General features: G+C 40.2%; 1 protein-coding gene across 2 annotated transcripts in view; it reads right to left on the bottom strand.

Annotated features, from left to right (window-relative positions):
- Positions 1-271: 271 nt before the first annotated feature.
- Positions 272-15441, bottom strand: part of LOC134754165 (multidrug resistance protein homolog 49-like) — a 29628-nt gene continuing 14458 nt past the window's right edge. For both annotated transcript variants that reach the window (XM_063690287.1, XM_063690288.1), the window contains 16 exons: positions 15238-15380; positions 14052-14260; positions 13859-13953; positions 13582-13761; positions 12996-13114; positions 9839-9979; positions 9572-9754; positions 9275-9478; positions 7785-7914; positions 7209-7404; positions 5258-5420; positions 4840-5034; positions 1608-1817; positions 1375-1521; positions 890-998; positions 272-413 (listed from right to left, as the gene is read on the bottom strand). In XM_063690287.1, the coding sequence (XP_063546357.1) occupies positions 319-413; positions 890-998; positions 1375-1521; positions 1608-1817; positions 4840-5034; positions 5258-5420; positions 7209-7404; positions 7785-7914; positions 9275-9478; positions 9572-9754; positions 9839-9979; positions 12996-13114; positions 13582-13761; positions 13859-13953; positions 14052-14260; positions 15238-15380 (2519 nt within the window). In that variant the 3' untranslated portion in view covers positions 272-318. The remainder of the gene's footprint in view (positions 414-889; positions 999-1374; positions 1522-1607; positions 1818-4839; positions 5035-5257; positions 5421-7208; positions 7405-7784; positions 7915-9274; positions 9479-9571; positions 9755-9838; positions 9980-12995; positions 13115-13581; positions 13762-13858; positions 13954-14051; positions 14261-15237; positions 15381-15441) is intronic.

The following is a 15441-nucleotide window of genomic DNA, read 5'->3' as shown; positions in this document are numbered from 1 at the left end:
CGATGGCGAGCGGTGCGGTGATAGAAAGCGGCCGTTGGCATCATGTCAAACAACTCCTGCCTTTCCTGTATGAAAGGCTAATATACAGTGTGTATATATATGTTTATGTTTAATAGATTTTGAGTTACGTAGGGGTCAAAAGTGGCTTCAAATGGTTCGTGTAATAACACACATAAGTTGGCTTGACACACTGCCGCGTGTCTAAATAAATGGGTTTATATCTATGCATGGAGTGAGCACTTTAAGCTTACTTAAGTATTTCTTTATGATCCAGGTAACCATATTTTGTTTGGGAGTTATCATCACATGAAGCCACTGTTAGTTGAGGGAGACGTGTTGTCCCTTGCACATGCGATAGTAGTGGCCCTGCAGAGCCACCAGTTCCGCGTGGGTTCCTTTTTCCACGATTTTACCTATAAAAAAACACGAAGTGTACAGCCGCCATACAAATTATTTGAATACGAGATTAATCGGCAATGGCATATGTCCCATGGTTGTATTGTACAGTCAGCAACAGAAGTTTCTAAGCGGGTGAGGTGTTATTCTCTTAACAATAAAGTCGCGTCAAGAGTCAAGATCATTTTGAACACCTCGCCCGCTTTTTAAAAATTTCTGCTGCTGACTGTACATGATCGCACAAACAGAAACATGCAAAATAGCAAAACTAATGTTTTTTTTTCTGAGTAGGTCCAGTCAGCTGCAGAGATAACTTAACCCCCCCCCCCATGCATAGAAATTTGTTTGCAGGGGGGGGGGGTCAACTATATATGCAGCTGACTGTACATTGAACTTAAATTTAGAGGATGGTCTTATAAGCCTATTTGGGGACTATGTATTTTTTTGTAATCGTTTGATTCATTTGCGTGATATTGTTTGGGCACGTCGGTACCTTTGTCAACAACGCAGATGAGATTGGCGTCTTTGATAGTCGAGAGCCGGTGGGCGATGGTGATACATGTTCGTCCTTTGGCTGCCTTTTCCAGTGCCTCCGACACAGCCTGGAATAAAACATTCTGTACGTAATGCCATGCCAAGATAAACAACTCTTGAAAAAACTAAAAGTACCTACAACCAAACATGGGTGATGCATCTGCCTGCTCGCCATGTGGCCATAGCTTATTCGTATTGTTAGTAGAGTCCACGCTTAGTGTCCATGCCAATTGCTACGTCAAGTATGGCACTCCCATGCGATATCTCTAACAGCATTTATACGTCATTATGACGTCAACGACGTCTTTATGACGACATAGTTACATCATTATGACGTCGCTGACGTCACTTTGCTACCTGGGATGTACCTACCTATAATTATGCATTGTTACTGCCAAGCCTGTGCAAAGTTAGCATGGTATATAGTGACTAGCCGTGCATTACCCGTTCGCTGTTGGCGTCGAGAGCGGATGTGGCCTCGTCCAGTAGCAATAGGCGCGGGGTGCGGATGAGCGCGCGCGCGATGCATACGCGCTGCTTCTGTCCTCCCGACAGCTGTGCGCCGCTCGCCCCCAGATTCGTGTCATAGCCCTATCAAAACATTTCACACTGTAAAAGAGTACCTACTACAAAATACGTTCATTAATTAGCTTCACACACCTCTAGCCGTTACGTACCTTGGGTAGCGAAACGATGAAACTATGAATATTGGCAGCTTTAGCAGCGGCTACGATTTCCATCGTCGTGACTTTTCTACTGTTGTCCCCGTAGGCAATGTTTTCGCCAAGCGTGCGGTCAAAGAGCACCGGCTCCTGCTGCACCACGCCCAGTTGCTTCCGAAGGCGGGGCAATGTCAACTGGCTCCGGATATCTCGCCCATCTACTTCCTAAAAAGACAATTACGTAGGTAGGTATGTCAACCGATGTTCCTGATGGCATTTTGATGATACAGAACTAGTTGCACAAATCACGAAACTGTTATGGTGGACGTGCGCAGGCAAATTTTCATACGAAAGTTTCAGCATAGCCCATTGAAATCGTACTCAAAAAGGGGGGTTGCCTTGCATGAAATCGGGCAGTTCTGTTCTTATTTTTATGTTCTATGTGATTTGTCAAATTTTTGAAAAACCTAAATTTTCGATTTTTTTTTAGTTTCTGCCAATGTTGTACCAACAATGAAGGACTTATTTTACGGCAAATGTCACTGTGAACACTTTAAAGAAGACTAAATTCTTAATAAAGTATGTTAAAGTGAGAAGGCGAAAAACCGAATAGTTTGTAAGATACAGTTGTTCAAAAAGTTGCACTCGTGAGAAATCATACACTTTCCGCACTTGTTGCATAAATAACTATTGTTGATAATCTAGTCTTCTTTAAAGTGTTCATTGAGACATTTGCCGTAAAATAGGTCCTTGTTGGTAAAAAAATGGCAGAAACTGAAAAAAGTGAGAATTTTGTTTTTTTTTTCAAAAATTTGACAATAACCGGAGGGTTTCCCAGGTTGGATTTGAAATAACCACTTCATCACATAGAACATACAATAAAATCCGAACTACCCGATTAATGGAAGGCAAAATGTACAACCCTTCTATTATTTTGTTTACTCACCTCAGCAACTTGGAACAGCTGTATTTAAAGAACTATCAGGTCTTAATAGACCAAATTGGTCACGTTTTGTTGATAATTTAGTCTTCTTTAAAGTGTCCATAGTGACTTTTGCCGTAAAATAAGTGCATGTTGGTAAAAATTGGCAAAAACTAAAAAAAAGTGTAAAAAAATTATTTTGGAAATTTTGCAACTTTTTGAACAACTGTATCTTACAAACTATTCAGTTTTTCGCCTTCTCACTTTAACATACTTAGTTAAGAATTTAGTCTTCTTTAAAGTGTTCATAGTGACATTTGCCGTAAAATAAGTCCTTGTTGGTAAAAATTGGCAGAAACTAAAAAAAGTCAGAAAATTTTAAGGTTTTCAAAAAAATTACAATGACCCGTCAGGTTTCCGAGCTCGAAAACTCGGATTTGCCATAACCACTTCATCACATAGAACATAAAAAAAACCGGCCAAGTGCGAGTCGGACTCGCGCACGAAGGGTTCCGTACCATTACGAAAAAAAAACAGCAAAAAAATCACGTTTATTGTATGGGAGCCCCATTTAAATATTAATATTATTCTGTTTTTAGTATTTGTTGTTATAGCGGCAACAGAAATACATCATCTGTGAAAATTTCAACTATCACGGTTCATGAGATACAGCCTGGTGACAGACAGACAGACAGACGGACAGACGGACAGCGGAGTCTTAGTAATAGGGTCCCGTTTTTACCCTTTGGGTACGGAACCCTAAAAAAAGAACAGAACTGCCCGATTTCATGCAAGGCAAAATGTACCATTTCAATGGCCTAGCACCTTTTTGGAGTAGGTATTTAGGATCCAATAACAAGACCACATTACAACGAAACTATTTCGACATTTGTGTGACCATAACACGAAGATAAGGTATTATAAGCAATCATTTTAACAATTTTATCACTGGCGAAAATAAGTAGTAATTTATCAAACAAAACGCAAATGGGCATTTTTATTATAAAGTTGTACCCCCCAACTCTTGTGTTAGAATTGGGAAATATCATATTATTTCTACTCAGATTCACGACCTTTGGTCATCCTCCGCAAAAAAAAAAAAATGGCCCCATATTTTTGGTCGTTGGTTACGTATTCAATACTACCTTCTGTGACCGGTAACAAAACAGACAAATCAAAAATGTATGAAAGTCATATACTCGTATCTGTTTTAACTCTTAAATGCATGATTTTTTATTTTTGGTTGGAAAAAATGTTTTTATTTAGTTATTTGGATGTAGGATCTAGGAATCTGTGAGCTGTCCAATGCTTTGTATACATTTGGCAACAATATGCATTTAAGGGTTAATTTAATCGTTCTACGTTGTTTCTCAATCTTTTTTCGTGTTATGAATTAAATTTAATGTAACCGACCAAACCCAAAACGGATAAATAAGTTACGAACGGTGGCAAATGTTGTTGTTGTTGTCACTAAGGCACCCCAGAGAGTGGTGCAGAGGGCCTTTACAATCTCGCGCCACGCCTTCCTATCTTCGGCGACCCTTCCCACTTCAATCAATCAATCAAAATGATTATTTTAGGCAAAAATACCCATTGACAAAAATATAACATAACAGCGTCACATTAAAATTTAAAATTAAATTAAATTAATTTTTTACTTAAAAACTCATAAAATAAATTAAAATTACAATACAATACAATTACATTAAAAATTAAATTAAATTACAATTGCAATTAACTATTTAGTTATTCACATTAAATTATACACCGTACACCGTGCCTCTAGAACCCATGTATACTTCAGCCCGAGCGCACGTAGCTAACTCTTGACGGACCGTTTCCAAGAGCGTACACGCCCGGAGCCGTCCGGCGGTTTCCAAACAAAAGCGATACTTTCGTTATTCGTTTCCCCTCTTCGAATAGTGTGTCATCAATCTGAACTTTCGTGTCGCGATTTCTTCGTCAATGGGTGGTTGTCGGCATATACACACCACAATTATTCGTTTCGAATGGTTTTTGGCCAGAAAACGCGAAGGATGACCTCAAGGACTTCTTAACGAACACTTGAAGTTTATTCGTTAGGCTCTTAGTCACTCCACGTTTCGCAGCCAAAAACAGCACAGATTTTACAATGGATTCGAAGAGGGAAAGTTTAACGCGTCGCGTGAGCACATTCGACTCTCAAGCACCCTTTGAGCGAATGCAGCCTTTGCCTTCTTTATCCCCCTGTCGATGTCTTCATCCGGTTGCAAATAGCTCAACAATAGGTAAGTACGTTATGTATAATCCACAGCAGCACCGTTCTGTGTCGGTTAATCTACTTACAATATTGCCAGAGTCAGGATCGTAAAAGCGCTGCAATATCTGCAGCACGGTGGACTTGCCGCAGCCCGAGGAGCCCACCAGCGCTACCGTCTTGCCCGCCTCAACCTGCAGGTCCAGCCCCTTCAGCACGCGTATGTGTGGCCTAGTCGGGTAACAGAACTCGACATCCTTGAAGCTGAACTGTCCGGTAGATACCTTAAAAAAATGAATAATGAGGATCAAGGCTCAGAGCAGATGGCGTTCCAAAAGACAGGCAGCCATAAAAAATTGTTGGATAAGGTGCATAATTGTCGTTAAATAGGTAAGCCGATGGGTAACGAGTTATTTGTAGGTGCGTCCCACCACCGCTGCGTGGCTTAATTTACCTACCACCGAACTCTAGATGGAATTTACAGCAGCCCCTTAAAGATAATCTTACCCAATCTTTTTTGTCTTTGAGCCCATTTGCTGTTACGACCTTCGGCACCCTATTGATGACGGCCAAGACGCGGGCTCCACTTGCTTTAGCAGAGTTGAAGCTTGGAGCATATACAAGAGACTGGCCGAGCATGTACGCGCCGTACATTAAGGCCTCCGTAACTCTGTAACAATAAAGCCTCCTCCAGATTATGTGCGTGAATCGCGGCGCGACTTCGCGGAAAGAAATTGTCGTGACGTTGACGCAAGCCTCCACACTCGCACAACTTCGCGGCGATTTCGCAGTTTTGTTCGCGCCAAGATGGCGGAAAAGCATCAGCTGATCGAGTTTAACTTTCATTTATCTACGGCATCATACGTGCTGTAGCTATTTTTCCATTTTGTTTTGTTGTAAAACCGTAAAATATAGCCGCTTAATACAATTTATTTAATATTTATCTTGCCACAGATGAGCCAAAATAGTGTGTAATGTGGAGTCTTATAAGTTCGCGCTTCGCGTCTCCTTTGTCGCGTGCCAAAAAACCGACAAAAACGGGGAACAAGGCGCGAAAGCGTGAACAATCTTGCATAAGTGTGGAGGGACCTTAACATGTAAAAGCCGTAACAGGCTACCGCACCGCACCGCGACCTTGGTGCGGTGCGACGCACGTATCGATAGTGAGTAAGGTGGTCGCCAATGTCGCCATACGCACCATGGTCGCGGTGCGGTGCGGTAGTCTGTTCCGGATTTAACATGTTACTTTGTAATATATCTTTCCCATCACGGAACAATGGTGCTCCGGACCTTTAGGAGGCGTGCGTGGAGCCGAAGCCAACACGTAGAGACCCTTTTGACACTTTAATGAAATTTAAGGGGTACACCGAGCGGATACAGCGCTTGCCCGTGTCATGGGACGCACGCAGAGGCAGCACCTGCCGGGGTGTAAGGACTATTGGGAGTTGATAAAATCTATAATGAACTAGGTTATTGGGTGAAAGCAATGGACTAAGTACTGAGCTATGGGATAAACAACCGGCCAAGTCTAAGGGTTCCGTACATTACACAATTTTTAACAATGCATGTTTTTATGTGAATTGTGAGTGAATTGTCTTTAAAAAACCCTTAGGGGTCGGATCAAAAAGTAAGTTAATTAAGTCCGACTCACGCTTGACTGCACATTTTTAATGGGTTTTCCTGTCATCTTATAGGTAAAGAACTATTTCGTTTTTTTTTTTAATTTAGACCCAGTAGTTTCGGAGATAAAGGGGGAGGGAGGCAAGGCTTCTAAACTGTTTATCCTAAAATTATAAAAAAATATATATTTGAAATACTTACAATAAGCTCTTGTATTTGATACGTAACACGACATAGTTTGGAAAAACTGATTTAACCCCCCCCCCCCCCCCCCCCCCCAAAGTGGCTCCAATGTTTAAAAATCATTTCAATCAATCAAATATTTATTTGCTATAAGCACAGTTGCATGCATGCAAATACAGTTCAATTCACTTAAATTACAAAATATGGATGGAGATTTGTTTACGTTACATGTCCATCTTTGGGTCACAAACTTACATATGTGTACTAAATTTCAACTTAATAATAATTGATCCAGTAGTTTCGGAGAAAATAGGCTGTGACAGACAGACAGACAGACAGACGCACGAGTGATCCTATAAGGGTTCCGTTTTTTTCCTTTTGAGCTACGGAACCCTGATAAATAACCGGACGCCTGCCTAATAAAACGGTATGCAATTTTATTTCCGGCAGACGGTGACTCGCCCTCACAAAAAGCGACATCTAGGATGGCTCAAGGGCAGCATGGGTGGGTTTGAAGGGCTCAGGGGTGTCGAGAGGACCTGGTGTGCGCCGCTTTCTACCTAGTTGGTAAAGTGCCAACTCGCGTCTTATGCATATTTCACATACAGTAACATTAATTATTATTACCATTTCATTAATTATTATTAATACTTACAAAAACACATATTGGTATGGCACATCGTCCGTCGCAACGAGGGTGGCGCCGTACACCGTCGCGCTACAGTACGACAGGAATGGTACGTATAATCCCAGCCCGAGCACTAAGCCTCGCCAGCGTGACTTCTTGGCGACAGCAGCACATGATTCCTTTAACTCTTTGTTGAACTTCTCTAAAAATTTCGATTCGACACCTGCAAATTGGCGACGTTGATTGATAGAGCGTGAATGAATTATTAGTAGGGTGGCCGAACAGGCTTTATGCGTTCTAGAAGACTTCTAGACAACAAACCGAAGCTCTATATAGGGGGCAGCAAAGCCGTAAATTTTTGGCAGGAGGCGTAAATGTGAAGTTTATGCTTCCAATGTAGTCCACAAGATGGCAGAACCTACTATGCACCAGAAAACGTACGAGACGAGAACGGTAGATATTAGCACTTGCTTTGGCAATTTACATGTTTATGTTTCCGATTCAGGCCACAAGATGGCAGACCCTCCAACGGGCACGGTCCTTATAGGAGGATCTCTTATCTATTGTCTCATAGATATAACCATATATACCTATAGTTCTTACCTAAACTCTGAACAGTTTTAATACTAATAATGGCTTCAGTAGCTATTGATGTTGCTGATTCCAGGGCTGTTGTTTCATTTTCTTGAGACTGCTGGGAAACAATCCCCTCTAACCAGATGCTTCCAACCATCTGCGTTTAGTAACAACGGGAAAAGGTTAAACTTGCAAATTCAATATTAGTAAGTCTGTGCATTGATTATTGCAGGCGTGCGACGTTATCACACTTAATTCCAAAATAGGGTAAGACCTCCAGTGAATGAACACTTAAGCAATTATCCAAGTTTGAAAAATCATTTCAAACACTCATTAATAATTGGAATAATTAATTGCAATTTAATCAATCCTCATTTAATAAATTAGAAAGTAATTTCTGCGATTTTTTATTACTTTCATAGTTTTTGAGTTATAGCATAATTTATCAAAATGTACCCAAAAACCTAATGAATGAACATGAAAACTAGTGAATGAACACCGCAAAACCCAGTGAATGAACATAATTTCGATCTTTTTAATCAGCATTAAAAAGACATTTTTAACACAAAACCCCTTTCCAGCTCTACTTTAGTATAGGTATAGCGAAAGCGTTCATTTTTTTTATCCCCTCCATATTGATTTTCAATAAATTAGAATGTAATGAAATAACACAGAAATCTATTACATATTAATAAGAAAAAGAGAATCAATCTTTAAAACAAGAAACAACGTGCATATTTTGATGATAAAAGGGCAGGCTCAGCAAATAATGCTTAAAATAATAGACTTTTCATTGCGTTGTTCGTGGTTACATTGTTCATACCTAGAATTAGTAGAAACCTAATACATGAACAAGCCAAATTTTGCACTGTTCATACACAGGCATAAAAAATCAAGTAAATGGACTATAGAAATTTGGTCTGTTCCAATACTGGTTAAATGAATCAGAATCGTTTTCTATGCAGAATCACAAAAAACCAGTTCAATACCATTTCGTTTATATATAAATTTAGAAAAATCATGAAATCTAGACAACACCAGTAAATGAACACACCGTTCATTTACTGATTTCAGAACATTTGATAAGCCAGTAATGGAACTATAAAAAATAAAGCCTTAATCACACTGAATACGCCGACAAAGTGTGCATTGATAGGTTTAACTCTTAATCTATCCAAATAAATAACTAAACTTTGTACAGGTAAACATTAAATAAGCAATTCATATGTTGCTCCAAACGTACACTGTTCTTATCTGGGATCTAATTTTTTCATACAAAACTTCAAAACCAGAAACACGTAAACTTCAAACGCCAGTTACATTCAAACTGGTCAAAAATAAATGTATCATGGGTTGCCAATGCATAGAAAATAAAGTTGTTTATAAGAAAAAAATACGACAATTGGTAGAAATTGCTATATTTCTTATTTTAGACAAAAAACGTGAATTTGTTCATTCACTGGGGGGTGTTCATTCACTGGAGGGTTTACCCTACTGTCGTATTTCATTGTACTCACAAGAGGTAAGAATACAGACCCTACAAGGGTCAACTTCCAGTTGTAGGAAATGGCCATTATGAAGCCGACTAGCACGGAACTCAGGCCCTGCAGGATGAGACCAATCCTGAGGCCCGTAGCGCCCTGAACTGCTGCCGCGTCGCCAGTTAAACGGGAACAGAGAGAGCCGACTGTGTTCGACTCTTTATCAAAATAGCCAATTTCCTGAAAGACCGTATGTACACATTTCCAGTTGCACGTTACAGACAGTTGTTGACAGTGTCTTATTATTGCTAAAAGCTAGGTTTATAAACTCACTTGGTTAAGTAAACTACTGAAGTATTGATGCCGTAATCTCGTGGTCATTTTTAAGCCAGCATTTGTAAAGGTGACGCTCTGCAGACACATGGATATTCCAGCAATTGCCGCTACAACGATGAACATGCCCGAATAAAAGTCCGCTTCGTATCTTATCTTGTCATGATTTTTTGAAACGAAAATCTGTGTGTAAAATTTACTATTAAATTACTTCAGTTGATGAATGAAATGAAAAAAATGTTTTATAGGTACACGTCTGGTCCGTACCCCGCTTGCTAATCCAAATAGAAGGGCGAAAGCAGGAAAGCAAGCACCTTGCAAAAATGCGGCCAGGGCTCCGGTTGCCAGGTGTGGCCATTCTGGTGCATTCAATTTCATCAGCTCCCAATCGCTCACAGGCTTCACTTTCTATAAAAATAATTTAAACAACAAGTATAACCTTAGCCAAGTACAAGTCCGTTAACTCTTAGAATGACATTCGTTTTTCGGGTAAAATCGGACGTAATCGCGTAATAGAAAATGACAGTATCTTACTGATTTAGTTGCAATCCATCATCCAAAGAGTGGAGTCGTCTTTTCAGCCTTAAACTATATAGAGTAGTTAATATCACCCTAACTAGTAAGTAAATATTTAATTTCATATTTTTCGGCAATTAATTTAATGGGGACTCATCTCAAAAAGGGTATTTCTGTAAATGGTCAATCACGAGATATCATATATAAAGTATATAAATATTTTTGAAAAAAAAAGCGGAAACTTAAGAAAAGTGATGTGTAAATATTTTAATTGTAAAATTCAAGACCGGATGATAGAAGTAACAGGAATTTCAAAACATACATTAAAGGCTCCGTCACACAGGCGCGCTTTGCGGGCGGAGCGTGAGCGGGGCGCAATGCGAGCGCAACGCGAGCGACTCGCGCGCGCGATCTGCGCTTGGACGCAGCGCCCCGTCGGCGCGCCGCGCGCGCCACCCGCTTTGATCGCGCCCGCGCAGTCACACACAACACAGCGCGCGTTGCAAGCGGTCACTCGATTAGTGAACGTTGGACATTGGAAAGCATGATCATGGACGTTGAAAAGCTTTATGAGCGTTTTGTAGCCTGCAGCAGTATACTGCGACAATACTGCCAACTGCATTACTGCAGCAAATGTCAAAAACGATGTCGCTGTCCGAATTTTGGATATTTGCGTCTCTAATTCAGTCGGCAGTAATGTCGTGCTGCAATACTGCTGCAGTATAGCTGCCGACTCCATTACTGCCAGAAGTGTCAAAGTTGATATATTTTTGCTTTAATACGTTTTAGACATTTTCTGCACTAATGCAGTCGGCTGCAGCAGTATTGCAGCACGACAATACTGCCGACTGCATTACTGCCAAAATCGATGTGGCAGCACTGAATTTTGATATTTGCGGCAGTAATGCAGGCGGAAGTAATATCGCACTGTAATACTGCAGTGGGCAGCATTACTGCGGAAAATTTTAAAAATGTATGTATGCATGTAAACACTTTATTGCACATAAGACAAATTAAACAAAGTATACAATGTACAAAGGCGAACTTTCGAAAGCGAATGTTTTTTTATATATATAAAATTACCTTTTTGACATTTCCTGCAGTAATGCGGTCAACTGCAGCAATAGTACTACGTACAGAAGGTTGGTTCTCTATTTAACAAAACCCCTGGTTAGAATAAATAATAATTTATTCTGTGACTGAACTCTAAAGATGCTACTTAACTGAGCATTCGATAGATTCAAAGAAAGCTATTAGACTAAAAAACAATTTTAGGTAATAATTGCTTCTCTAGAGAGATCGGGGCGGGCGGGTTGTAAGCGCGGCGCTGGCGGGCCGTGAGCGTGACGCCGGCGCGACGCGCGCGTTCCGCCGGCGTCCGCAGGGCGCGACGCGGGCGTCGAGCGCGCCCCTCTCATCGCGCCCCGCTCACGCCCCGCCCGCAAAACGCGCCTGTGTGACGGAGCCTTAAGAAAAATATTAAGCGAAGCCGACCAAAAGCCTCCATCCATGCCCATTGAAACACCAAAGAAAAAGAGACCGAAAAAGGACTTTGTGTTAAATCTGGATAGTTTTGATTACGATGTAATCTGGAGGATGGTATATGATTTCCATAATAGATTCAAAGATCTCCCGAATTTGAAATTTTACCATATGAATTGAAATATATGACTGGTATTAACAACTCTATATCATTCCGCCAGAAGTAGTAAATGACGGTGTGACGTTCTGTTTTCAAATTAGCTCCGGACGAATTTCAAATTCTGATTCTATTTTATTTAGATTATGACAAAAAGTCAAATCGCAACAGTCATCAACCGAATATTAAGCATAATGTCATTAAATTAGGGCTTATTTTACAGTGAGACAATAGGTATCCTTAATTTTTTGCGGTAAGTTTAAAACTACCGCAAAAAATTAAGAAAGCCGAACAGTAGTATCACCTTCGCGTGTTACCGCCGATAACCGATGTATGTTTCTAAAATCCGAAGGTCATTCTCAGAGTTAACGGACTTGTACCTATAGTAAACACCCCCTGCAACCCCATAATTGACGTGGCATGAGTAATGGAATAATGTAGACAAATCCTGTAAAATAAGTATTTGTCGTTTTTAAAAACACTGCCAACATTTTACTATTTCTATAGGTAAACACGGGCCATACAGTTTGTTCAGAATCGATAGGAGAATCGATTGCGCTACATTTTAATGGGGGTATTTTATTATTATTATTATTTTTACATGCCCAGTCTACAAGTTTGTAATGCAACTAGCATTTGACACGTTATTTGTCAATGAGAAACACCCTTAACTGGTCATTGGTAAACCTTATCTCGTTGGAGTAAGGTATGGAAATGGTCAGTTAACAGTGCTTACGATGGTAACTAGCAATTGATTGACGTCACTAAAACGGCGAAGCATCTTGTGTAGAATTAAGTGTTAAGAAAAACTAAACAACAAATATTTTTTTAAATATTTATCGGATTAAAGAATAAATACTAAAGATGAGTTCAAAATTAAAAAAAAAAACTTGTTGGGGTGTTTCAGGTTTTCAGTGGCTCAAGTAACACCGTATATATATGTATAATTTTTTAAATAAATAAATATTATAGGACATTCTTACACAGATTGACCAAGTCCCACAGTAAGCTCAAGAAGGCTTGTGTTGTGGGTACTCAGACAACGATATATATACTATACAAATACATAAATACATAGAAAACACCCAGGACTCAGGAACAAATATCTGTGCTCATCACACAAACAAATGCCCTCACCGGGATTCGAACCCAGGACCATCGGCTTCACATGCAGGCCGTCACTACCCACTAGGCCAGACTAGTCGTCTGTGACCACCTCGTTCGCTTCGCTTCAATAATACGGTGTGATATTGATTTGTTTGAACTTACTTCGTCGTCATCTTTTTCCTCGTCACTTTCAACGATATCGGAGTTGTAAACAAAGTTTTGTAGTCCAGTGGATATCACAGAGCTTATAGAGCCTCGAGGAGTCATCCAATCATGCGAGTCTGAAATATGATAGCCACAGTTTTAAGTACGTCTGAATTACGCAATAAAAGGGTTAAATTTCAACATCGCTGTACCTAATCGAAATTAAACAATCGTGAGACATATTTCAAAATATTTAGATAAGTACGGTGCATGGAAGCCTATAATACCTAGGGTCAAGCGGCAATTGTGTTGTTACGATCGCGGGGACATAGTGAGTGCAGTGTGCTTGACCTCGTTCGATACAGCCGCCCTACCAGACCTTCACTTGACGACTCCATCTGCGGACTGCCCCGCGCCCCCCGCCCCCGCCCCATCAGCGCGCGCGCAACGAGCGACGAGGCGGGCGGCGCGGGCAGTGCACGACGTACAACCGCCGCGGACACTCGTGCCTGAGGAAGGATTCCCAAAGAATCCGAAACATGTCGCCAAAAGCGACTAAAAATAATAGTGAGTAAAAACCGTACTTATCTTAATATCGCTGTACCTTTTTTCATTGAGTGGTGTCTGTGAATCCTCCTATTAGACTTTCTCTTTACATCTACACGCGGAGCAAGAGCCGCCACTTCTTCTGTATCACCCGTTCCATCTACTTCCTCCGGTAAGGTGTCGATTACATCGGGTTCCTTTACTTCCTTCCCGGTTGTTACCAACTTATGATAGAAACCTGCAAACATGAAAACTGGTTCATCATTGCTCCAGCTTAAAACATTTTTTGAAAAAAAAAAAAACAAGCTAAATATTTTTAACAAGTAATCATTTACCTTTGGCCTTCATCAGCTCTTCGTGAGTGCCATGTTCGACAATCGCACCTTGGTCCATGCATATAATTCGATCAGCGTTCACAATAGTTGACAATCTGAGTATCATATTCATAAAATAACGTAATTTAGAAAATATAATATTTTTAATAAGTATCATTTAACTTTACTCGCACACCAAAGATCGTAAACGTACCTATGTGACACAACAATCGTAGTTCTTCCAACGCTAGCGTTGTCCAAGGCTACTTGTACTTGTTTCTCCGAGTGCGGATCCAAAGCAGACGTAGCCTCGTCCAGAAGAAGAACAGCCGGTTCGCGCAGCAGTGATCGCGCGATAGCGATACGCTGCTTTTGGCCTCCTGAGAGCAATGCACCTCGTTCTCCAATCATAGTGTCGTAGCCCTTTATGAAAAGAGAAGGTCAATAAATACATGAACGGTTCGTTTTCGAATTCAAACGATTCATTCAAATTCTTTTTCATTTCTCATGCTCTGAAAGAGGGTCATTGTTGTTCTAAAAGGTGTGCAGAAAATGATACATGTCTGCACTAGAGCATTTTACGTTCGAAGTACGATTTTGTGAATTTTATTGCGATAAGCAATTGAAATTTGAGTTTAAATGGATTTGTTATACAATTTCCATTCTGATATTTGACTCTCCATTCCATAAATAGAGACACTTTTGCCTAAATTGTTAACTGAAGGTACCCTTAAAAAATACTATTAAAATTATACTTGGTCATGTTTTAAAAAAACACATGCATTTTACTTTCCTCGTATTCGAAATGAAAAGTAGAGTGTTCAACTCGGGTGAAAGGCATCATTTCAGCCTCGGACTATTGGCGCTCTCACTGCGTTCTAGCGCCAAAATACCTCTGCAGAAATGAGTGCCTTTCATCCCTTGGTTAACAATCTACTATTCATTTCTCATGCTCTGAAAGAGGGTCGTTGTTGTTCTAAAAGGTGTGCAGAAAATGCTACGTGTCTGCACTAGAGCATTTTATGTCCGAGGTACGATTATTTTAATTTTTTTACGATGAGCAATTGAAATTTGAGTTTAAATGGATTTGTTATACAATTTCCATTCTGATATCTGACTCTCCATTTCATAAATAACGATACTTTTGCCTAAATTGTTAACTGAAAGTACCCTTAAGAAATACTATAAAAATTTATACTTGGTCATATTTAAAAAAAAACCCCTGGATTTTACTTTCCTCGTATTCGAAATGAAAAGTAGAGTGTTTAACTCGGGTTAAAGGCATCATTTCAGCCTCGGACTATTGGCGCTAGAACGCAGTGAGTATAAATACCTCGGCAGAGATGGGTGCCTTTCATCCCTTGGTTAACAATCTACTATTTGATAAGTAACAGACTGACCTCGTGCAGGTTAACGATAAAGTCGTGTGCATATGCCATTGTAGCAGCTTTAATAACTTCCTCCCTCGTAGCTTCTGGGTAGCCGATGGCTATGTTATCGTGTATGGTTCCGCGGAATAACACAGGTTCTTGACCTACGACACCTGCAAAGTGATTGTTAGTACCAGCTGTTAGGCAAATTCAAGTTTCAAAATATTTAGATCA

The sequence above is a fragment of the Cydia strobilella genome, chromosome Z (genome assembly GCF_947568885.1).
Source record: "Cydia strobilella chromosome Z, ilCydStro3.1, whole genome shotgun sequence".
Taxonomy (NCBI): domain Eukaryota; kingdom Metazoa; phylum Arthropoda; class Insecta; order Lepidoptera; family Tortricidae; genus Cydia; species Cydia strobilella.
Note: the sequence above shows the minus strand (reverse complement) of the source record. Positions and strands in the feature narration are given on the sequence as shown.